This window comes from Nycticebus coucang, chromosome 12, assembly GCF_027406575.1.
Source record: "Nycticebus coucang isolate mNycCou1 chromosome 12, mNycCou1.pri, whole genome shotgun sequence".
In the NCBI taxonomy this organism is placed as follows: Eukaryota; Metazoa; Chordata; class Mammalia; order Primates; family Lorisidae; genus Nycticebus; species Nycticebus coucang.
In genome coordinates, this window is record NC_069791.1 from 93,917,104 (window position 1) to 93,942,052 (window position 24,949).

The 24,949-nt window shown below is 46.2% G+C and overlaps 1 protein-coding gene across 3 annotated transcripts in view; it reads right to left on the minus strand.

The window, feature by feature from the left end:
- The window catches only part of XYLT1 (xylosyltransferase 1), a 310,350-nt gene that overhangs the window by 159,465 nt on the left and 125,936 nt on the right, over window positions 1–24,949 (minus strand). The window contains exon 1 of one of the 3 annotated variants that reach the window (XM_053554854.1): window positions 13,840–13,886. The exons of 1 other annotated variant lie outside the window; for it this stretch is intronic. In XM_053554854.1, the coding sequence (XP_053410829.1) occupies window positions 13,840–13,854 (15 nt within the window). In that variant the 5' untranslated portion in view covers window positions 13,855–13,886. Of the gene's footprint in view, window positions 1–13,142; window positions 13,818–13,839; window positions 13,887–24,949 lie in introns of those variants that run through there. One more of the 3 variants, XM_053554853.1, reaches the window with a different exon arrangement.

Below are 24,949 nucleotides of genomic sequence, written 5' to 3' on the forward strand. Positions count from 1 at the left end.
AGTCACAGACTGGGAATGAGCTGCCCTTTGATAGGAGTGAAGCCCTGAGAAAAAGGGCTGGGGGTTTCTCAGGGAGAATCTTCAAGTCTGCAATTTCAGATCCACCCTGATCTCACTCTCGGGGCAGAGAATGGCCCAAAGGGTCAGTTTCTCCACAGGTCTGTCTTCATCCAGCTCTGGGCTGTTGATGGCTTCCAGCCAGATGGCCAAAGATCATGAGAGCCAGGCCAGGCCTCCTCCTTCTTATATTAATTATCTCTGGTAGCCAAGGCAGGCTGTGGCTGAACCAGCAATTGTTGGACAATAGGGCCCCGTAAGTCCTGGGAGAAGTCAGGCAGGGGCTCAGCACAACCTTCCTCAACATTGAGGACCTCAGACCCCCAGGGATGTCAGGGTCTCCACCTCCAGGTCTCTGTCCCTCTGTCTACCCATCTCTCACCACCCCCTCCCCCAATCACTCTGCAATCAATAGGCTGCCCATGCCCAGGGTCATTTAAAGAGTTATGAAACTTCTGAAGAATTGAGGTGGTCAGATTTTGTTTTATTATTTTCTAAAAATGTATCTGTGTATTTTTCTAATACAAGCATTTATCAAATACAGAAATTTCTAATATAATCTGTATTAATCAAATATATCAAAACATGACTGAAAAAGCACAGAAAAATAATATAACCCTCATGTACCAATTTCACCATGTTTTATTCAAGTCATTCAAGAAATGAGACTTTGAAATACAGCTGAAGCATTTCCCACCTCTCAACCCAGATGCCACTTCCGTCCTTCCCATCTATGCATTTATATTTTTATCTCATAATGTATGCATCATATAAAACATGATTGTCTTTTGTGTTTATATGTTTGACAAAACAGCACCATGCTGTAAATATCTTTTGTGATTTGCCATTTCTAGACCCACCCTTCTCTTTTTAGTTTCTACTCAATTTCTGCTTCCCTCAGATAAGATGCAGGGAAAATTGACAGCATTGTGTTCACTCATTCTCTATCTTGCCTGCCCACTGGAATCACCTAGAACCTTTAAAATGCAGATGCCCAGGTACCCATGCTAGAGATACCAGTTTAACTCATCTGGGTTGGAGTCTGGGAATCTACGGGTTTTGTTTTGCTTTGCAGTTTTTGGCTGAGGCCAGGTTTGACCGGCCACCTCTGGTATATGGAGCCAGCGCCCTACTCCTTTGAGCCACAGGCACCACCCGGGAATCTAGGTTTTTAAAACCTCCCCATGTGATTCTCATGGGTGGCGAGACCTGAGTGCTCCTGACTTGGCCCCTCCCATAGCCCTGGGTACCTCTGTAAAGCCTGGTTGATCCCTGCTTCCCTTGCCAGAGGAAAGGAAACACCTGCTAAGGCTGGCCTACACTGTCTGGTGGAATTGTTGTTTAAAAAAAAAAAGTCATCTTGATTCTTTAAATCTGAACACAAGGAAGAAGCAGCAATGCCATTCAACCTGGGCAAGATGAGACAGAGTTGCCTGGGAAAGCTGCTCTGGCACAGGGGGATGGGCAGGTTTTAGGTGTTAAAGGCACAGATCACTATGCTGAGACTTTCCCCATAGTCTCATCCATGAGACCGTAGGAGCAGTGAAAAGGCAGTCATTTTCTCCCTGGATGATTCAAGGATATTTAATGTCCACGGAGCCCTCAGAATCATCTGGGGTGCCACTAGGAAAAACACAGGACTGGTCAGTCCCTCTAGTTCCTTAACATATGGGTGCTCCAGGAATCTACAGGACTATGGGCTACACTTGAGATTACAGAGTGAGAAAAAAAGGATGGGGGTGGAGGAGGAGACCCAGGGCCACTATACCCTCCCACTCCCAGAACCATCTCCCAGTCCAGCTGTCTTCATGGCCAGAGCTGTCATGAGATTCCACTTTTCACCTCCCAGTAATGGCGACGGTACTAAGAGCAGCACTTCACGTAGGCCAGGAATCGTCCTAAGCACCTTGCATGGACTAACTCACTCAACACCCCCAGCAGCTCTAGGGGGCAAACAGGGCCGGTATTCTAAATGAGGAAACTAAGGCACATAGAGGTGAACGACCTTGCTGAAGACCCTCCCCCTAGCCCCCCACAGTCCCAGCCTTGGCCAGTAAGTAGCAGTCAATCCGAGCACTACAAGCCCCTCTCCAGCTGGGGGCTGACAGATGTCTAACTGCTCTAAAGATGTGGCTGCTTTAGGGAACAAGCCGGGCTGGGGGTAGAAGTACAAAAAACATTTTTAGAAATTATTTCCAACAGGTGACCAGATACTAAAATAACATTTGGTTTGTCTTGCAAAAAATCAGCTCAGGTGGGAGGGTAAGGCTGCAGGCTAAATGCAGACAAGCCTGGTTGCCCTGAGCTGGGCCAGTTCTTTGTCCACCATTAAACAACGCACCAGAAGCCTCCAGCTTGTGTGGCTATAAGGTGAGTTACAGGGAAGGAGAAATTGGTCTTACACATTTAAGGGTGGAAATGAGAGCTTCTGAGGGGCTGGAAGACCTGGTTGTATATGAAGTCCAATGAGCCATTTTAAGGACAAGGTATAAAGCCATGGAAAACGGGAATTGTAACACAAGCTGGGCTATGTGTGTATGAATATTTTATTGAACGCAAGAATTAATATTTACTACACCTTTACTGTAGGCCGCTGCTGTGAGGGCTTTGTGTGCGTCCTATCACTTCATCCTCACAAGGATCCTTAGAGGAGGCTACTGCTATTGCTAACTGCATTTAACAGACAAGGAAACTGGGGTAGTGCCTGTGGCTCAAAGGGGTAGGGCACCAGCCCCATATGCCGGAGGTGGCCAGTTCAAACCCAGCCCCAGCCAAAAACTGCAAAAAATAAAAAGAGAGAGAGAGAAAAGTACAGACGTGGAAACAGAGGCACAAGAACGATAAGTCACCTGCCCAAAGTCACACAGCTAGTGAGCAGCTGACCCAGAGTATGAGCTCCAGGGCTCACCACCTCCAAACTTCATGTCTTGAATGCATATTCCCCACATTTCCAAAATGCCCAGAAGTGCCCAGTTGTCCTGTGCAAGTAGATGACAATGGGGCATATCCTGTCCTCCCTTGGAAGGAAGGAGGGGCTGGCCCTGGAAACTGACAGGCTGGCACGTCTGGAGGCAAAGCCAAGCCAACGAGAGCAGATGGAGCCCAGGCAACAGATGTTAATGTAGTTTGCTTTTTCCATATGCTTTTCTGTTTAGCTGTAATAAGTGAATTGTTCTTTAATATCTGTCAGGAGCTTAGACTCTGAAGGCCAGTGGCAGTCACTCAGAAAGACAGAAAGAGAAGCTGGCCGGCCGTCTCTTCACATCTCAAGAGTGTCAAGCAAGGGAGATGCCAAGTACAGGCAGATCCAGGCCTGTGTCTGCACACGCACAGCGCTCTCCTCCTCTGCCGGGACAGTCGATTCGCACTTGACACTCTAGTCTGAACATTCGTGTCAACGTCCTTCCTACTCACCAATAAGACCGAAGTGGGGTTTCCCATTTTGCCTTTGGAACAACAAAAGATCCAATTTGAGAATGTATAAAAATGGCTCAAACAGCTTTGCAGCTTGAAATTTGCAAAGCAAACTCAGCTCTTCTTCATCGAGGGTTCATCTCCTTAAAGTCTAAAAGAAAAGTTGTCTTCTGTCTTGGGATACTTCATGTGCCTTGGGACATGCAGCCCCATCATCACCATCGCACAGGGGTAGGGTGTGATGATGGTGCTTGTAGACCATATATATTTTTTCTTTTTTTGCAGTTTTTGGCCGGGGCCGGGTAGGACCATATTTTTTGATGGATGTTTCCATTGATAACCATTTGAAGATCCAGCTGTTTCTGTTAACAGCACTACCACTGTGCGCCCTTTAGCCAGAGAAGGGGTACAGACAGAATGGCCCCATGTCCTCTCCATTTTGGCTCAGCACAGAGCAGGAGCTAAGTCCTGAAGGGAATCTCAACACTGCCCCTTGGAAGTTGGGTAACCTTGAAGAAGTCACTTCTGACCTCTCTGAACCTCAGTTTCATCATCTGTAAAATGGGAGGAAACAGCACCTATCTCTACAAACGTCTTATAAGGCTCAAATGATAAGAAATGCAGGTAAAGAGTTCGTAAGTGAAAGACCTGGTACACAGGTGTAAGCACTTACGGAGGGGAAGCTATTATTTTTTATTATTACTACTATTTTTAATTTATTCATTCATCCCTCCAGTATTTGAGTACCTTCTAAGCAACACATATTGAACCAGGTGCTGATGAGTGAACAAAACAGATTCAGCTCCTGCCCTGGTAGAACTTAGGTTCCACAGGGGAAAGGTAACAGGGAAATAACTAGATGTCAAATCTGAGATGACCTGGGGTACGAGAGCTTTGAAGGAAAAGTAGGAGAGAGGCAGGAGATGGCATTTCACATGCAGGCAGGGAGGACCTCTCTGAGGAGGTGGTATTTGGGCCATGACCACTCTAGAAGATCCCGGATGAGAAGTCCCAGGCAGAGGGAATAGTTAATCAAAGTTCCCAAGGCAGAAATGAGCTGGGACCAACCAGTCCTTGGGCCAGAAGAGGCCAATTTGGCTGTGATGTGATCACACCCACAAAGCAGAGGAAACACAGACAGGCTGAGTCTCACTGTCCAGGGAAGGGAGGAGTCCATGTATCATCCTAATTGTCCCGGGAAGCCCCCAGAGGTCTCTTCAGCAGGAGGGCATGTCTGATCTGACTTACGGATCATGGGAGATGCTCACAGATGCCTGTAGAGAAACTAGGAGTGGGAACAGGGGCAGATGCAGCCTTCACCAAGTTCTTGCAGAGATCAGAACACATCCCTCGCCCGGGTGCTGTTCCTCACACCCACCTACCACAAGCGCTCTGGGGTGTTGTCAGGGAGGGGCTGGGGAAAGGAACAAGGACGACAGGAAGTGATGGAGATTTATTTAATAGTTTCTGCCTGCAAGCTCAGATGAATACAATCACCCAGGACCTCAGGGTGGTGATCTCACAGTGACAAATGAGTCTAAATCAGAATTCAAATGAGTCTCAAGTAGCAGGGTCTACTCTATCCAGTAATTTAAAGCCTTCCAGAAGCCCTGGGAACACACCCTGGATGCTTCTTACCCTCCTCTCAGGAGGTCCCTGGCATCCATCGGGAGAGATGAGGCAGCAGAGTTAATATGGGCATAATCCCCCTGCTGATGTGCCCTTCTGAGGACCAGAACTTATTTGAGTTTATAACCCCCAAGGGTCTAGCCCCAACCTGGTGTGTGAGCGTTCGTAAGTATGTGAGTTACGGCACCAACACCACCAGCAGCAGCTCACGTCTGGAGCTAGGCCCATGTGCCTCTGCTGAACACTTGATAGAATGATCTCCTGTGACCCTCACAATAACAACCCTGTGATAGAAGATGTGTTATTGTCCTGGGGGAGGAGGGGGAAAGGCTTTTTTAAAAAGGCTAAAAAAAATGTGTCCAATGTAGCTAGCTAGCAGAACTGGGCTTTGAACCAGGCTCTTAGAAGCCCATAAATCAAGACCCACACGTACTTGAATGGGTGGACACAGTGAATTGTAGGTGGGCTGCAGTGGGTGGAAGGGTGGGTGAGTAGGTGCCGGCTAAATCCTCAGGGAAAATGATGGAAGATGAAAGTTAGAGAAATGAACATGTCAGAGAATCTCTTCGTGGCTTTGGTCAAATAATGGAAATGCCTGTTGGCTTATCCACCCTTGAGTACCCATGGGTACTTATTCATGGCAAATTCTTTTTTTTCTTTTTGAGACACAGTCTCACTTTGTCACCCTTGGTAACCTCCAACTCTTGGACTTAAGTGATTCTCTTGCCTCAGCCTCCGAAATAGCTGGGACAACAGGTGCCCGCCACAGTGCCTGGGTTTTTTTTTTTTGTTGCTCTTTTAGCTGGCTGGGGCTGGGTTCGAACCTGCCACCCTCAGTACATGGGGCCAGCGCCCTACCCACTGAGCCACAGGCGCTGTCCTCATGGCAAATTCTTTTTTTTTTTTTTTTTTTTTTTGTTTTCCCCTCATGGCAAATTCTTACCCCAGAAAAATTGGTCACCCACATGGATCTTTGGTCATTACAGCATGAAAACTAGCTTATATAGCTAATACATAGTATTTAGGAGCTGGACACACAAATATGTTCATGCGAACCTTGCAGCATATATTAGCTTCATTAATCCTTACAATACTCCCATCACCACCACCATCATCATCGTCTGCATTATAAAGACAACTAAACTAACTTTACCCTGGAAGTGAGAACAATGTAATCTAAAATTTAGAGCTGGAACATATTCTTCTTAGCGAAGTATCTCAGGAATGGAAGAAAAAGTATCCAATGTACTCAGCCCTACTATGAAGCTAATTTATAGCTTTCACATGAAGACTAAAACCCAACTATAGCACAAGAATATGGGGAAAGGGCCAAGTAAGGGGAAGGGAGGGGGGAGGTTTTGGTGGAGGGAGGGTAATGGGTGGGGCCACATCTACGGTGCATCCTAGAATGGGTACAGGCCAAACTTACTAAAGGCAGAATACAAATGTCTACATACAATAACTAAGAAAATGCCATGAAAGCTACGTTGAACAGTTTGATGAGACTATTTCAGATTGTATATGATACCAGCACATTGTACCCCTTGATTGCACTAATGTACACGGCTATGATTTAACAATAAAAATAAATAAAATAAAATTTGTACCCTCATTAATTTGATATAAAAAAGTAAAAAAATAAACAAAGACAACTAAAGTAAGGCAGAGAGGGTTTAAATAATTTGCCCAAGGTCTAACAGCTAGCAAGGAGAAAAGTAGGATTTGAACCCATGCAATGTGCCACCTGAACCACCAGCTATATCCATCATTAATCGGAACTGTTACACTGTTCTAAGCATTTTACAAATATCTCTTTTAAACAAATTTATGATACTGTTTTCTTTCCCTTTTTATAAATGGGAAAGAGAGACAGATCAAACCCACCAAATACCACCAGCCAAGGCCATTGTTTACACATATTTCATGAGTATTATTAAAAAAAGTTTCCCCTCTCTCTGGTCAATTACAACCTTGAGCTTAGTGGTATGCCTTGACAACTACAGTGTAGGTTGAATTTTAGCTTTTACTCTCTCGTACAGTATATATCCTGAACCATCGTACATGGAAACAATGCACCCAGCTAGAAATTGGCAGAGCTGAGATTACAGCCCACATCTGACTTGGGTATAGTATTGAATCGTGTAGCTTCCCCATCACCTACTCACACAGCATGCTGTTGTTTTTTTTAATCCAATTGGAGATTCAATGCAATCCAAATCCAAGGCCTCTCAGTAAATGCCCACTGCAGGGCACTTCAGTGGGAAAAAGCTCAGAAGGTGGGCAGATCCTTCCAGGCCAGGCCCCGTGCATCCCCAGAGGCTGTGGCCACTTCATCATAGTCTCAGAAAGACTCTGGCCCACAGACGGCACCTCCTGATGCAGGAGACAACTGTTGAATCCTCGCAGCTGGTACTGCGTGTGGCCCTGCCTCCCCACCCCAATCAGGCGGCCGCTCTCCACAGTGACCTTTCCTGATCTGCACTGTCAGGCTGCAATTTAGCCATTCTGAGGACTCTGCTGGAGGCTTCTCCCGCCAAGAGCTTGCTGCTGGGGGGCCCTTCCAGGACCCTGGACTCCACGCAGATGTCACTTTGCATTAAGGGCCCACTGCACTGGGCTCCCGGAGAGGGGAGACAACAATCACTGCTGACTGTCCCTGAGAGAGAAGTCAAAGGGGGAGGAGTCAGGAGCAACAGAGAGATACAGACAGACAGAGGGAATCTAAAGAAGGGATGAAGGACTGTACCTCGGACCGGTAGTGGAAATACTGATATCAACAACGCCCTGAGCTTACATTTACCATTCGCTCAGTAAAAAAAGACTAATGCTGACTGAGAGTTTCACATGTGTCAGGCACTATCTTAAGCACAAGTCTTCAACAATTACCTGGCCCTTCCCCAATACAGGAATGATGCAGGCCCCTAGCAGACAGACCGTAACGTAAATCAATGGCCAGCAAAACCCTTGATGTGCAACCCTAGATGTGCAGCCCCACTCACAGCAGGAACAAGAGCAGCTGGGATTTCTTATGAACCTTCCACACATCAAGGACTGTGTGTGATTCTTGTGTTCTTCTTGGAGTCTGTCTTGTTGTGAATAGAGCAGACTGACTACAGGGATGGCACCAAGCAGGACCCGCTGTAGCCACACCCTTGGCAATGAGGCCTTGCAGCTCCTCCCAACAAGAGCCGGATCCCATTTGCCCACACCTTGAATACGGATCAGTCACGTGACCTGCATTGGCCTGACAAATGCCACAGACGTAGCCCTGCCAAGTTCTAAGTCTGGCTTCTCTCTCTGGAAACCTCGTTATTGCCATTTGGACAAGTCCAGGCTGGAGGTTTACTGGAGGGTCAGAGACCACAAGAAGGATAGTCCGTATATCCCAGCTGAGATAACCCTAGACCAGCTCCCAAGCAGCCGATGGATCCCCACACACGAGAGCCCAACTAAGCCAGCAAAACTGCAGAGACCAGAAGAACCATGTAACTGACGGTTGGGCAATTAACAGATAAAAATTTCTTACTGTCCTACGCAACTGAGTTTTGAGGTGATCTGTAAACCAAGGATACAAGCAGTGAGCATTACACAGGGTTTCTGTACCATTGACCCTTGTCAGAGTTTTCATCCATGATGAAATTCCCATACCTGGAGTCAAAGAATCTTTCTCTGCACAGGACCAGCTAACAAATATTTTCGGCTTTGTAAGCTATACAATCTCTGCTGCAACTAATCAATTCTGCTGTAACAGAGCAAAAGTAGTAAGAAGCCACAGTGGACATGTTCTGTTCTAATAAAACTTTATTTATAAAAGCAGATGAAGGGCCGGATTTGGGCCAGGAACACAAGTTTGGTACTTCCGCTCTAGACTGCTTCCCTACACACATCACCACTTGTGCCAGCCTCTCTCCCTGTTTCTTTCGTGTTACCTCACTCTTTACTTCCTCTAGAATTTCTGCATAAAATTCCTCAATTATAATATCTTATCCCCTTTTTAAATTCTACCCTGAGACATGTGACGAATAACTCTCAACTTAGCAGCTTTGCTTCTCTAGTGTGTGTGTGGCTTGGCGCCCTGATTTCACAGATCTATGTCATTTCCAGAAATCAGTTTGACTGATGTGTTTTACCAATGTTAGGTTGATTGCTTTCTCGATTCCCCACGTATGGGAATTTTTTAAAGTTGTGACTGTATTCTAAATCCAAGACCCAAAATCATCACTGTGACAGTTGGGATTGCAAATGACTCCTATTCAGAACATTAAAAATAAATGTTTCAGTTCTGTACCTATAAAAATTTGATTTTCTCCAAAAAATGGTTTGCAATCCCCCTGGGAAAAACAACAACAACAACAACAAAAGAAACAAAGAAAACCCCAGAATGATGCAGAAGCGATTCTGAGAATTATTTCATTATCCCACACACCCTGTCTCTGCGACAACATCTAAGATAAAGGAATCAACTTTGGCTTCTTATAGAGAACAAAAACTTGGGTTGGAGCAAATGAAAGCCCAGCGATTTTTAGTTTTGAGGATGGATAGATCTCATCCAGAAAATAAAGTATTATAATAGATTTCATTTTTTCCACCCTTTTCTTGCCCTTTCTATGTCTTAAGTTTTCCTGGTTGGCAATTAAAGTAGACTCTGGACTTGGTTACTTTCCCCCAGCTTGGGATGAAGGGACAAAGTAGACTTGAGATTTTAGCGAAGGACCTTGTGCAACTAGATGCTGAGAGCCACATCTTAGAAATTTCATCCAAAAGAAGTCAGGGCTAGTGTCAAACTTTCCATAATTTTTAACAACTTTCTAAGTAAAAATAAAGATGTCTATCTGGACCAATTTTAACTTTTAAAAATGTAAAATAAGAAGGCAGTGGAAAGTTCATTTCATTTTTTATTATGGTTAAATTCTATTTCCAAGAATAATCGGCTGGGATCCCAGGACCTGGCATAGAGGGAGCTGTTTCTGGAGGCCACCATTACCCTGGAGCCTGAAGCCAGGAGCAAACTGAAAGGAGATACTTCACAATCAGGGGCCCTTGACCATGTCCAGAATCACCTACTGTACTCTTAGCTCCCCACATGGTCCAGTCCACCCAGTGAGGCACCTGCCACAGAGCATGTACTTGTAAATGTCTGCAAATGACAGGAACTAGTTCTATGCTGGATAAAGTATAATCACTTCTAATGTAATTATCTCCATTGTACAGATGAAGACACTAAGGCCAGCGGTCATGGTGCACAGCTAATGAAGGGTCGAGTGCAGCTTCACAAAAACATGACAAAATAACTGACTTGATGAATGATCCTATTCATGTTGGTGGATGAGACAGAGGTGGTTACAATGTCCTGGTATGGATCAAGCCCTGGCTCAGCCACCAAATCTCAAACATCTGGTGATTGTCTTGTTTTAAAAGGGCTTTCATTTGATGAGCAGCAGGTAAGATATGGGACCGATGAGGTCAGCAGAAGAAGTTATTTCCCATTACACAGATGTGGAAACCAAGGCCCAGGCGAGGGAAACAACCTGCCCACAGTCACCAGCCTAGCAGTGGCAAAGTCAAGAATGCACATCACATCCTCAGCTGCCAGCCCAGAGCAAATAGGAGCTCTGGATTTGAAAATTAAGGAAACCCATCTTAATTTTGTCAGCCTACTCTAAGGTTAAGAATCCTGTGAGCCCTTTGATCTGTATTTTCCTAAAGCTTTGAAGATCAAAATATGTTGCTGAGTTAACTCATACTTGGAATATTCTGAGAAAAGTATGGGGTAAAATTTGATTACTTAAGTAGAAGACATACACAAAAACAGAGCTGGAAACTGTATTTTCCAGCTCAATACCCATTTAACCCTGCTCTTCCATATTATAAAAAGGCTTAAATGAAACACACAATTCCGTTGGCCAAAAATTAAAAAGATAAAACGCAGTGGTGGGGGTGGGTGGGTGGGTGAAGGAAAGCAATAAAGGAAAGAGAATAGGATAGGTAATTTAATTTTATGGTTATTACTCCTGGTACACAGTAACCATAAAAAAGAAAAACAAGCATTTGAGCCTCCAAGCTTCCTAGCAGGCAATGCAAAAATGGAAACACAGTTATTTGGATCTGTGCCACAGATGAGGTGCTCACTTTACAAAAAAGAATCTTTCATCCCTCAATTTTTGGTGCCATCATCTCTGCACACTGTTTCTCATGTTCTGTTTCTGAACGTGCTGAGTTAATCTGAAATGACTTGCTGCAGGGCTCTTCAGAACAACCTCTGAAATTCGGAGGAGCCAGCTGGTCTGCATCCCTGTGCACCCGTGGTATAGTCAAGTGTTTATTTTCTAACCTTCACCTGAACAGACCGGTGATGAAGGAGAAGTTTAAAACCACATCGGCAGGAGTGCCACCAGAAGTTTAAAGCCACCTCGGCAGGAGTGCCACCAGAATAGCAATCAGAAATGAAGCAGAGGCAATCTCGGACATTAACATGGAAGTGAGTGAGGAAAAGTACATTTGGGTTGACATCATCCCAACTGGCCCAAACGGTTCTTCAGAAATGCTTTCTCTCCATGCCTCTCCACCTCCTACCCAATCTCACTGTAAGAGACTGCAGGGGCAGGGTCACTGTGTGCAAGAGGCAGGGTCAGGACTCTGACACCTGCTGGGCAGCTCCATACAGGGCAAGCATAAACTGCATCAGGCCTCTGCAGGCACAGGAGCATCTGCAGCTGTGAGGGGTCCTACTACAGCTGGCCCTGAAAGTGTTTGCTTGAAAACAGCTTTTTAACCCAAACTCTGCGGGGGTGGGGGGTAGGTTGTAAAGTTGATTCCCTGTCTGCTGTCCTCCCTGATGCCAGGGGTCCTAGGAGGTTGGGCAGGAATGAGAGGGGACAGCATGACAGGGCATCTGGCATCCTGAGTTTATCCCCATGGAACACATGGGCAACCTCTGTTGAATACTCAACAACTGGCATTTAAGCCTCCATTCTGCTGGCCTGGGAGCATCTCCCTAATGTAACTTCCACTTAGCGTTGCCACTGTAGTTCTCTGAGGACAGTTGTACCAATTAAATCATGTGACACTTTAGAGGTGTAAAGCTATGTATTTACTCCCAAACCAGAGGCTTAAGGCTTATAACATAAAGATATTAAGTGAAAAAGGAATCTCCCTTCAAGAGTTACCAGCAGCACCCACTGTTTGCCCTCCAGAAGGGTTGTCACTAAGCAGTTGCAGGCAAGAAACCCTGGACGTATCTTGGAGAAAATACCCTTAACTACAAAGAACAGAGGACAGAGAGGGGACATGCTCCCAGCACTGGCTCTGGGGTTGGAGAGGAAAGAGTTCAGATGTCGGTTCCATCTGCTACTTGGTTGCTGTGTGATCTTGAACTAGTCGCTTAACCACTCTGTGCCTCATTGTCCTCATCTGTAAAATGGGGCAAACCTAGGGCATTAGATGTGCCCAAAGCAACCCTGTTGCTGTACACAGGAGCAGTGAGAAGAATCAGCAGCCATTCTCCCGGGGGTCCTCTGCTCAGGACAGCATCCAATTTGCTTGTGTCCTTTTGCTGAGGGGCTTCTGACAAAGAGCAGGGAGGAAAGTGGAGGTTTTCTGGAAAACTCAGCGGCCAGAGTCAGCCCTGACTTTGGGTATCACAAACAGTTTGGTGACAGGGTATCTTTGATGGTATTTTAAGTCTGCTCCACACGAGGGAGAAATGATGGGCTTGGCTGGCTGGCCTGGCGCGTCAGAAGATGTGTTACTGCTCAAAAGCATAAAATAAGAGTACGGGTAACTAAACACTATTTTTATCGCAGATCCGCCATTCTCATGCAAAAGCTGCTACACTAGAAGAGATGGCAGGGAAATGTTTATTCAGAGTGTGGGGTAGCCAGAATACCAATGCGGCCCGTGGGTGGCCGCACTGCAAGGGTTTCCAGGGCATAAGGGGGCTCCTGGTCCAGCCACGCTGGAGGTTGACCTGGGCTGGCAGAAACACCCCTTTCCCCCCAAATCAGTCCCACAGCCCACTATCCTCAGGGACGGCCCTGTCTTACCTCTGCCCTACCCAGGAATCTGCAGGAGTCTTGTTTCCTCTGCATCAGCAGCAAAACTTATCATCCAGCTGTGAGCACAGATGATCTGAATATGACAGTTTGAGCTCCTTGAGGGCGGGAACCAGTGCTGCTGTGCTCGCCATTATATTCCCAGTGTCCAGACAGCGGCTGGCATAGGTAAACAGAGGCATTGCAGGACTATTTCATAAAGTATCATCCAAGGATTTGGGGGGCCTCCACGAAAAATGCAGACAAAACCCTTGCCCTCGTGAAACTTTTTTCTAGCCCAGGGAGATGGAGAGATGGCAGATATAACAAACAACACACGGAGTAGGTGGGTGGGCAAGGTGAGGGAGGCCGGGAGGGGTGCAGTTTCTGATAAGGCGATCTAGGAGGCTTAAAACTGAGAAGGTGAGGTTTGGGCAAAGACCCGGGGCAGGCGTGTGAGGAAGGTGCACACATCACTGGAGGGAAGGGTTCCAGGGGGAAGAGAGTTGCTGGCACAGGCCCTGCGGTGAAAGGCCCCTCACCTTGCTGGTGAAGACCAGGAGAGAGACCACCACGGCGGGAGAGGAGGAATGAGAAGGATGAAGGGCAGAACATTAGGGCAGAGAGAAACTTGGGGGCCAGATCTCACAAAGCCTTCTAGAGCCGTGGTTCTCGAGCAGGGCAAGTTCACCCCCAGGGGATACCTTACCATGTCTGGAGACATCTTTGGTTTGACTAGTGCCAGTAGCACTCGCCTTGGGGAAGGGCACCTAGAGGGTAGAGTCCAGGGATGCTGCTAATATCCAGTAACACATGGGACAGCCCCTACAGCAAAGAATAGTCCGGCCCGAAATGTCAACAATTGCAAAATCTAGACCATCGAAAAGGACTTTGGCTTTTGCTCTGGGTGAGTTGGTATTATTTGTCTAATGAACCAACGGCACTGTGCTTGTGCCAGTGATAACACAAATTGTAAATCAGGAGGAGTTTTCTCCCTTCTTAGAATGCTTCCTCTTGCTAATAGTTAAGGAGAAAGAAAAGAGACCTTTCTTCCTGCCAAAAAGCACAGGGTGGAACTCCTGGTTTTAAAATGCCCTACTTTATGTGTGACCACTGCCTTCTGGCCTAGTGACAATAGAAGTCACTTCTTGGAAAGCTGTGGTAATGTGGAGGTGGCCAGGGAGCTGTCCAAAGAAAAAGACAAAACAAAACCCCAACCCCACCCCCAAAGGAACCAAATTATGTCCGGCAGGGCCTGGGAGCGTTGGGGCACCACAGGAGACCAGTTCAACATTTGTTTCCCCCACATTAAGGCTGAAGAGCAGGGTTTTCCTGGGGCTTTGCTGGTGATTTCTTTAGGGCTTTCATCTCTGATTTTCAAATCTGAGCCCTGCTACTTCCACAAACCTCCAGGCTTGCCTAAGTTTCATGTGGGTGATTAAAGCAAAGAGGACCTGATTCCTCGTTCCTGCCTCTCTGTTTGTGAATAATCAAAGGCTAATTAGCCACAGCCCCATGGGACGAGGAATTAGACATCAAGATATCTAAGAGCCTCTGAAAATAAAACTGAGAGGTGGATCTGACATGAATGCCTGCCAGGGACGTCTGGGCTGAGGTTGGCTGGGGCCCAGAGCTGGGGGCCAACAAGGGACAGATTTCTCCAGGGCCAGGCTGACCTTTTGCTCACACTGAAGACAGAAAAGGATGCATTACTGAGAATCTGGCTTTTCTCCATAAGTTCTGGGACCAATCAAATCAAAGCATTAAGAAGCCAGAGTGAGGCTCAGCGCCTGTAGCACAGTGGGTAGGGCGCCAGCCACATACACTGAGGATGGTGGGTTCGAATCTGGCCTGGGCCAGCTAACAACCATGACTACTGCAACAGAAAAATAGACAGGCATTGTGGTGGGCGCCTGTAGTCACAGCTGCTTGGGAGGCTGAGACAAGAGAATTGCTTAAGCCCAAGAGTTTGAGGTTATTGTGAGCTGTGATGCCATAGTGCTCTACCCAGGGCGACATAGTGAGACTCTGTCTCAAAAAAAAAAAAAAAAAATCCAGAGGGAGCTTTGAGATCAGCAAGGACAGAGGGAATGTTCTCTAGACTGGGGTCCAAGTCCTGGCTCCCCACTTAGCACCTGTGTTAAAGACGCTCACCTCTTGGACTCTCAGTTTCCTCATCGGTAAAATGGAATCAAGCACAAACAACCAGGAATTACTTTCAGAATTTATTTTGGTAGGAAAGGAGAAAGGGAAGGAGAAGAGGAAACACAAGTACTATTCACTGATTCTGGTGAGGCTGGACTCTGTGCTAAAGGCTTCAGACTCACGCTTATTGAATCCTCAAACTGACCTGATGCAGTGTTGGGTATTCCAATCCAAGAAGGCTGAGGTGTAGAGGGAATAAACCCGCCTGCTTGAGCCAGGAAGGGGAGTCCCCTTTCCATCCTGCTGCCTGCAACCCCACGTTCTGTTAGCAACACCACCTTTCACAAAGCACTGTTAATTTCTCAGGTGCACTGCCCTGCTGGTCCTTACGACACACACACAGAGCCAGCATTAAGAGCTATCGCTGCTCCATTTCATAGATGAGGAATGGCAGCACATCCCTTCAAGTCCCACTTGCTAAGTCTCCACCCAGAAACCAGACTAGCATCATCCGTCCAAAAAATAAAAAGTCCAAACAAGTGCAAAATGTGGTTTGAGTCAAGTGACAGTCGTGTGGGGAGACGGTGATGGTGTCACATCTGGAGGTGAGGGAGTAGGCAGGGGGCACACTATGTCCCGGTGAGCAGCAAGAACCTGACCCCATAACTAACTGCACAGTAACTATCTGCTTCCATTGAATCCCAGCAGCAAGCCCAAAGGTGAGTGCGCCCATTTTACAGATGAAGCAGCTGAGCATTAGTGAGGTAAATTAATTTAAGCCACAGAGCTGGCTAACAGAGGAGGCAGCGTTGAGCCAGGTTGACTGACGTGATTTCCACTGCTCGGAGGTCCCCTGAAGCTCCTGTGAAGTGCAAAGATGGGAGGTGGGAGACCTGAAGAGATTGTTCTACCCATTCTGGCGCTGTGTGATCTTGGGACAACCAGTTCCCCCTTCCCTGACCTCAGTCTTCCCCTGAGAGGGGAGGGGTTCCACTGACGGCCTGGTCCTGCAGCTCTGACCTCCTGTGGTGTTCACCACAGCCCTAACACCACTGTGTCCCCACATCATCAGCGTCACCTGCCTCAGGGCCTTTGCTCTTGCTGTTCTCTACGCCTCTATCCTCTCCTAGACATCCTAATGGTTCACCTCTCAGGCAACTTCTCAGAGGCTGAGAAGTACCTTCCCCCATAGGCATTACCTGTCTCCTTAATTAGGCTGCACCTCCGGCCAGGTGTCACTACCTGAGATAGCACATGTACCTGAGGTACGGCAGAGTGTGATACTGTTATGTCACCGAATTACATGCAAATAATGCAACTTACAAATAATAGCACAAAGGATGACCCTTTTTATAAGCTGGCAATTTGTACTCTTCTTTTATTAGAAAATCATAAGCATGTAATTCTGTAACTTAACAATGTCACACTCAAGCACAAAAGGGTGCTACTTCTGCCAGACCCTGTGTTTGCTTGTTGCCTTTATCCTCCAAGTGGAATTCAAGCTTTTGGTTGCGTCTCTTACATATCCAGAAACCCTACCTGGCACTTAACAGGGATCAGGTAAATATGTGTTGAATGGATGCCAGAATGCTTTAAATCCATGTCTGTTGCAGCTACTGCATTTAAGGCAGAGTAGGAATGTATGATTAACCCACACACCAGCACCACTACCACCACCACCACCATCACCAAAGAACTCAGCTCCGTGATGCTGCCCACGGTTGATCAGCATGCGTGAGTTAGAAAAAGCTGGCAGAATAGGGGTGGGAGCTGCAGTGGTCCTAGACTTCATGAGCAAAGAGGCCGGCAGATTCTATTTACACAAAAATCATTCAGCCCTCTCCATCCCGTTAGCCCACTGTCCTTAAGGAACTTCCAGAACAAACCACCGCCAAACGCCATTGCGTTTAATTACTCAGATGATTTTAATAGTGCGGCCAGCTTTAATTACAGCCAACTGCTACAAAGGTGCCTTCCGTGAATTTCCACCATCCTTTCCACATCTCGGTTCTCTAGCCGAGGTCACTGTACACGGGAGGCGATTTACACTTACTAGTGAGTTTGGGAGAATAAAGAGTTTATGCGTCCCCTGCAGAACTGTATGGGATCATTCGTGCTAGATTTTTTTCCTTGACTGCTAAAAGATAGCTCAGGAAAATGTGCAGAATGAAATCCTGTTCTGTTCTTTAGGAAAGTTCCAAAACTAAGAAGTGGGGCAGTTGGGAAGGAGGTGAGAGATAAAAATCTACCTCTACGGTATGAACTACACTATTCTGGTGACAGGTCCTCTGAAAGCCCTGATTTCAGCATGATTCAATTCATCCATGTATCAAAAAAACCGTGGTACCCCCTAAATTTTTTGAAATGAAAAAAAAAAAAAAGATTAAAAAAAAGTTTTAAAAAGACTAGTGACATGGGAAAGACCCAGGAGAAGCCATATGCTGCTTTATTCCAATCCCATTTCAAAGCAGGTACCCAGACAGCAGGATGGTGATCTGGCTGCCTGAGCCTTCTGTTAATGAGCTGAGAACCGACGTTCAAATATAAACGGTGGGAAGCCTCGTAGGCAAATACCAGATGACAAGAGGATAATCCAGCGACCAAATGCGGGAAAGGTAGCAGGGGTGGGGAGCACATGTGGAAATCAATAACCAGGTCAGGCAGAATTTGGGGGGGTCAAAAGAGTGGTTTAGTTGTTAAGAAAGTGGCAAAACTGACCTCGAATGGCTCAGTAAGACTCTCAGCTCTGTGGAGATGTTTCTGTGCTTTTGACAAAATGTTCTTTCAAGAAGCGTGCACAGATTCCACTTCCAGGCATTTAACCTCTACATTTATTTGCACTTAAGTAAAATGGTATGACCGCTAGGACAGGGTTTTTTAGTTGCGTAACACTGGAAACCACCCCAGCCACATCAGTTGTGGCCTGGTTAAAGAAATTATGCTATATAATGCAAATGGAAAACAATGTAAAAAAGAATGAGACAATTGTATATGTACTGAACCAGCACAATCGCTGAGCTATACAGATAAAGGAAAAAAAGCAGGATGCATCAAAGTGGGTACAGTTTGCTGCCGTGAGTTAAGAGGAGTGGCTAAAAGCATAGCGACCTCTAAGACAGAATTCAGATTCTCTCCCACTAGCTGTGTGATGTTGGGCAAGTTACTTTCTCGCTCTGGGCGACTGTTGAGAGGAGTTCGTTCAGTACAGGACTATCCAAAGCATGCATTCTCAACACCACCCCCAAAGCAGCAAAAATTGGTTGTGCTTTATGTGTGTGAAGAAAATCTTAGATTTTACAATGGCATGGCCACCCCCTCCACACACACACAGCTCAATCTTACCTGATAAAATCTTATCCCTTAGTATTTAATTTCTCTCACTAGGGAGAATTTAAATTAAATTAAATTTTTCTTCTTAGGAGGGTGATAATGAAAAAAAGTTGAGTGATACTGAACTAAAGTACTCAGAACAGCGTGAGGCAGATGGGATGACATTTACCTTGCAATGATGCCACGAGGCTTAAGTGAGATGATAGAAGCAAACACTTCACTGCCAAGTCTTTGGGTCAGCTGAGCACAGTGCCAAGTGGTGAATGCTAACATTAACCCCCATTTCTCAGACGAGAAGTCTGAGGTCTAGACAAGTGGGCAGATGAGCCAGAGGTCAGGACCTGAGCCAGAACAGTCACCTGGAATTTCTCTGACTGAGAGCTTCCTCTTTATGCTCCAACGGTGCCTGAAGACCACATGGTCTGGTTGTTCTCAGAGCTGCCATAACATCCACCCTGGGTCATGCCAGGTCAATCAGGATCCTAGGATGTGTCCTCACCCTGTTGAGCTGAGCATGAGACATTGAGTCTAGCCACAAACACCTCACCAAGCCCACAATGGGCAAGCTGTGAAGCTACTCACAGCGTCCTCTTGGAAAACCGCCCTAGAGAAGTTTCATCTGACCTGAGCACTAAGTTTCACTTGAACAGACCCGCCTGCTGTGAGCAATGGCCTAGGCCAATTTTTTGGACATGGGGTGGGGAGGGACAGATTTGCTTTACCTGCTGGCCACCAGAAAGCTCTGAGCCCCACTTCCCATTGCCCCATAGCAAGGTCTTTGGGGTGTAGATGTCAGTCTCAGTCAACATTGAGTGTTTCCTTTCTTTGTCTCAGTTTTAATTCATACTATCTTATTTTGTTTTGTATGCCCTTGCAGACTACCCTTAACCCTTCCTGGAACAGGGAAGGTATAAAGAGATAAATCAACAAACACAAAGAACTCCAAGAAGTTCCAGAAAAAGCCCCGCTGGCAGCAGAACTTTTTGGGTCCTATCATCCAATTCCCCAGAGCTCTTGAGGAAGGTTGGGAAAGGCACAGGGGGTGGGCCTGGACTGGCCTTGGACAAGGAACAGATGAGGAGGAAAGGAAGAGAGAAGGAGCCAGGTGGCAGGAGGGTAGCAGGACAGGTGGGGAAGGGACTGAAATGGGGAAGGAAGGGGGAGGGTAGAGCTTAGACCACCAGGGATTCCTTGATGCAGCCATCCATTCATTCACTCAAGATCTGCTACATGCAAAGAATCACGGTCCCTCCATGGATACACACAACAGTAAACAAAAAGCGACATAGTCCCTGCCCTCCTGGTGATTATACTTAGCCCAGGGGTCAGCAAACTACAGACCTGACTTGACAGCCTCTTTTGGTACACAAAGTTTTATTGGGACAGAACCACACCCATTTATTTACATCATGTCTGCAGCTGCCACAGAGCCACACACCCAGAGCCCAGTAGCAGTGCCAGAGCTTATAGGGCCTGCTAATGTTCAAACATCTACTGTCTAGCCCTTGACAGAGTTTGCTGTCCCCTGTGTTGGCTGTGTCACTGTTGCATTTTATCTACAGGTATATAAACATCTTTCACACCAACAAAGAGAAACATCCGTACCCTATTCTGTCCTGTTTTCTGTCTATGAAGTTGGCACGGTGAGGGGCCACCATGACTGTTACAAGAGAGAATACAAGACGAGCTCTAAGAAATAAACTCTAAACACGGACGCTCCCAGTGCTTTCTTACTTTCGTTATTAACTGAAACTAACAATGGCTGGGAGTAAGAGGATGAATCCTTTCACTCCACCTGTCTGTCTTTAAAACACAGTCGGCCTTTTCACTCTGTTTCTAGGAATAGGTACCATCAGTTATCAATGCAACCTTGACCTAAAAAATCCAAGCGCTTTTATAGGCCATTTTACTTGTTCTCTTGATTCTCAGATGAATATTTCTTCCCACTATTTTAACATTCCTGAAATGTAGGCTTCTCTTATCATCAGGGGATACATGACTCAATAAGTCACATTTGCTGAGAGCAAATTATGTTGCAGGTGCTCAAGATATATGAGCAACTATGTGATCAATGAACAAATACGTGTGTGTGTGTGTACAGATGTGCACCCACATACGTAGTTCAGAGGACATCCATCTAATGTTCTCTTGCAGCCATGCTGGAATGGGAAAACAGGCTACAGGAGGGTAAAGTCTGCAAATTGCCAAGAATTGCTATGAAGAAGATGAAGGCATAGCAGAGGGATAGAATGTGATGGCAGTTTGCAATTTTAACAGCAAGGGTTAGGATGGCCCCCATCCAAGATGACCTCTGAGCAGGGACCTGAGGCAGGTGAGGGAGTGAGGTGCTAGAATCTGGCAGCATGAGGCTCCAACAGGTGCAGGTTCAGGTGAAAAGATAGCTATGAGTCCAATACAACACTATCCTCAGATTACAGAGATGCTTTATTGGGAGGGTACAAGCACGGCGTGAAAAATTGTTGCCTGCCTTTGTACTAGTACCGGGCAGGAGAGAGTGGCCAAGTGATTGTAACCCATTTCCTTTCAGCTCAGCTCCTTTGAAATAGCTGACATGTTTTCTTGGCCCTAAACCTGCTGTAAGACTGTGTCCAAAAATGTCACCTGTCAACAACCTGGTAAATCCACAGGTAAGATTATTTTTTCCCCTCCCAAAAAAGTCATGGGAACCAAATGGGTTATAATCAAAGTTGTTGGACCAGTTAAACCAGTGCTAGTTATTACTTCTTTCCCATGGTGAGCAGAGCTGAATGGGGAGTTTTCTATTTTCACAAAATGGTGTCAAGGCACTCAGGATAAATAAATCTATTTGTTTGTATGTCTCCTGCTTTTGCATAGATAAAAACATACAGGCTGATGAGGTCATGGGTTTGGTTAGTAGAATTCACATCCTACCCTGTGACACTTGTCTGCCAGGTTATCTCGGCAAGCTCACCACAAACACAGCTATAGACCCAGAAAAGAAAGGGTGACAGTCTCTGGGTGGCAAAGAAGAAGGGATCTGAAAGTCCATGCACATTGACAAGGCCACTCACTGCCACCGCAGGATACCCCCTAGCCCCTGCAGGCAGAGATCAAACTTTATTTCCATCACTCCTAGAAACCTCACTCTGTTGTACAAAGGCGGGACAGAGGCTCAGAGGGTGCTGACTCCAAAGCCCATCCCAGTGCCCCATTTCAGGATGCCCGCTGGTCTTGTCTACCCGGCACATAAGGTGAGTTATTCTGTAACTTTGATTCTAATTCCCATGTCCAATGTAAGTTGTAAGTCAATGGTTGCTAATCTAACTATCTTCCCTATCTAATTGCTAAAAAAAATCCTCCGGATTATAAGGGACAGCAGATTAGAATGTGTGTGTGCGTAGCACTTCTAGGGGTCAGCTTTAGTTTTCTGGAACACTTCTAATACAGAGCACCTTCTTTCTTCATGGTGCGAGACAGAGGAAGTGCCGCTCCACTGAGCATTCATAACCATAATGGCCCTACAAACCCCTCATTGTGACTTCCAAAGAACTCACTTTTATTTTCAAATGAAAACAGACAGCCAGGCCTTGAACCACACATGTTAGAAACAGGTAGTGCTGTGTTCCGGCTGGCTTCCCTTCCCCCCAGATGTTCCGGTAGCCTCAGGGAGCCCCGAGTGGGGGTGTTTACTCATTTCTCCCAACCTGAGTGTGATTCATCCCATCACTCCTCTGGCCTCAAGGCTCAGGCTGAGATGGGGGATGGAAAGATACCCTCTGAGAGCCCTCTGACAACTTCTGGGATGTCCCTTCCCAAACCCTCCCCAAGGAGGTACTCCTGGCAGGGGGAAAGAAGCAAAAAGTCAACCCAGAGAGCCTGGGGGTATCAAGGGACAGCCAAAGTGCTCCGCCCTCTCTTTGTACAGGGGATTACATTACATTCCGGATTTAACTCAGCAAGTGCATTCTTCTAGTAGGAGATGAGAAGCAACAGGACATACCCTGTGTGTTCAAATGAGAAGTGAAACGTAAGCTGTTGAGGGGAAGAAAGAGTGCAAGAGAAAGCGAGAAAGTTTAAAGAGAATGAACGAGAGAGAGGGAAGATACACGATAGAAAAAAAATTAAGCTACACAATTTTCATCCTAATACTGACTTTCAAACCTAAAATCCAAGTAACATGCAATTCCTGTATATAGATGTATTTCACTTTATGCAGCAGAGAGACTTCTGAAAAATTGGATATGAAGAGGAATTTTTTTAAAAAATCTTTTTTATATACATCTTGGAAAGCTTACAACTTGAAGATCCCTTCTTCATGAAGACAAGAATACGTTAGTAAGATAAAACCGTGTTTCTGAATTGCCACAGATATATCCTCCTGGTCATTTTGGGTTTCCACGTCTTAAATGTTTTCACATTTATGAAACCACCAGAAGGGGATTAGAGGCATCTCTCTCAGCCTCCTCATTAAACAGAGGAAGGGTCTGAGACCCAGAGAAGCAAAGTGACTTGCCCAAGGTCACACAGCTAGACTGAGTCAGGGCAGAACCTTGGCCCTGGGAGTGTGATCTCTGCAGAGGAGCACACCCTGGTGGTTATCCACCTGCGCTGACTGAAATAAGTGGGCCTGGGAACCCAGTAGTTATACGAGCCTGTAGTCTTAATGCCCTATTTTCTAGAAGTCAAAGCTGTATCACGGAGGTATTTCTCTTTTTCATTACAGGAGTCATCTCTATTTTATTTATATTTTGCAGTGAAATGATTTAAATCAAATGTGTTTGGGTGCAGAGGAAATTTGACCTGAAAGACTTTCGGTGGCAGAAAGAGAGCCAGCAGGTACTGATTTCCTGCCTTTCTGAGGCTGGTAACATCTTGGTACAAGGGGATCCATCAATATATCTTTCATAAAGGGCTTCTCTGCACAGTGAGGTGGAAAATCTTTCCAATGACTCTGGCCCATTTGTAACTTTGCCCTGAATAAAAGAAGGGATTGATCGAGCTTGGAACGCTTCCATACCCAGGGGCCTTCCTGTGCCCCAGGAAGGCTGAGTCTACAAATGGAATTCAACTGGGCAGTTTCTCCTGGAGAGAGAACTCTGCAAGGGTAAGCACGGCCTCCAAGGAGTGGGCGGTGAAGGGTTAAAAGCGCACAGCCTTCCTCTGCTGGGGTCTGCAGAGGGACTAAAGTCTCAAAAATAATGAGGCTCGAGAAAAGAGTGCCGGAGAAGACTTGCTATGTTACTGAGTGTTCCAGGGCTGCAGACTGCTTCTCATCTATGATACACAAAGCACATGGGCAGGGTACAGCCTTAGCGCATCCTTCCAGCAGTCAGTCAGTATATTAAGATCTACAATGGGCCGGGCAGAGCAGAAGAGCTTAAAGGCTCCATCTTTAACAAGACAAAGGGGGCTGGGGGAATGAAAAGGCTATCCCCTTCCTCCAGACACATCCCACAAGCCGAAATCTCCCAAGATGGCACAATGGCTGTCTGTCAGCTGCGAGACCAGGAGGGCCGAGCTCAGCCTTAGATGGTTAGTTAGCAGTTCTTGGGGAACTGACTTCTCCCCCTGTGCCTCAACAGCATGGCAAAGTTGACTAAACCTGCCTTAAAAGTTGATGCCAGAAGTATCTGAGACAATGAAATACAGGGCAGAGTCCAGTGCCAGGCAGAGGAAAGGCCCAGAATGAAGAGAATTATTCCTTCCCTTCTCTTTAGAACTCTTCCTCACCTCACCCAGCTCCCAGTAAGGTGAGTGTAAGGTTCTGCCTAGAACAGCCACTTCTCCCTTCCTTCCTCTAGGGTGTTTTGAGCTCAAAGACTGCGGCTCAATTTGCATCCTCACTGCTCAATCCTAATGCACCTGTCCTCACCCTTGCTCGCCTACCCAAAGATTGCCACAATCCCTAGCTTCTTTCGAACTTCCTATGCATGTGACCTTGAACAGGACCCTACTCATCTCCAAGACCCAGTTTCGGGATAAATGGGATTAGAAAACCTAAATTAAACCAGAATCGCTATGACAATTAGAAATCAATATTCTTTCCAGTACTCGACACAGGGTCAATGCACAATAAACGGGATTTATCATTTTCCATGAGGAAAAGAACATCTATCTCCTCCAATCATCCCGAGGATTATAAGGAAAATATGAAGTGTTTAGTCTGGTGCCTGGGGCAATAGTGGACACTGTGCAAATCTTGGCTGATGGAGGCAAAGGATCAACAGATGAAAGTAAACATGAATAAAAGAAAAAAAGGAAGATCCAGGGAAAAACAAATGTCTTGCCCGGAGCCTTGCATCCAAAGAGAGCTCCAAAGATGTTTGCCTAAGGCTGAGAGAGAGAAGGTGGGAAGCAGACGC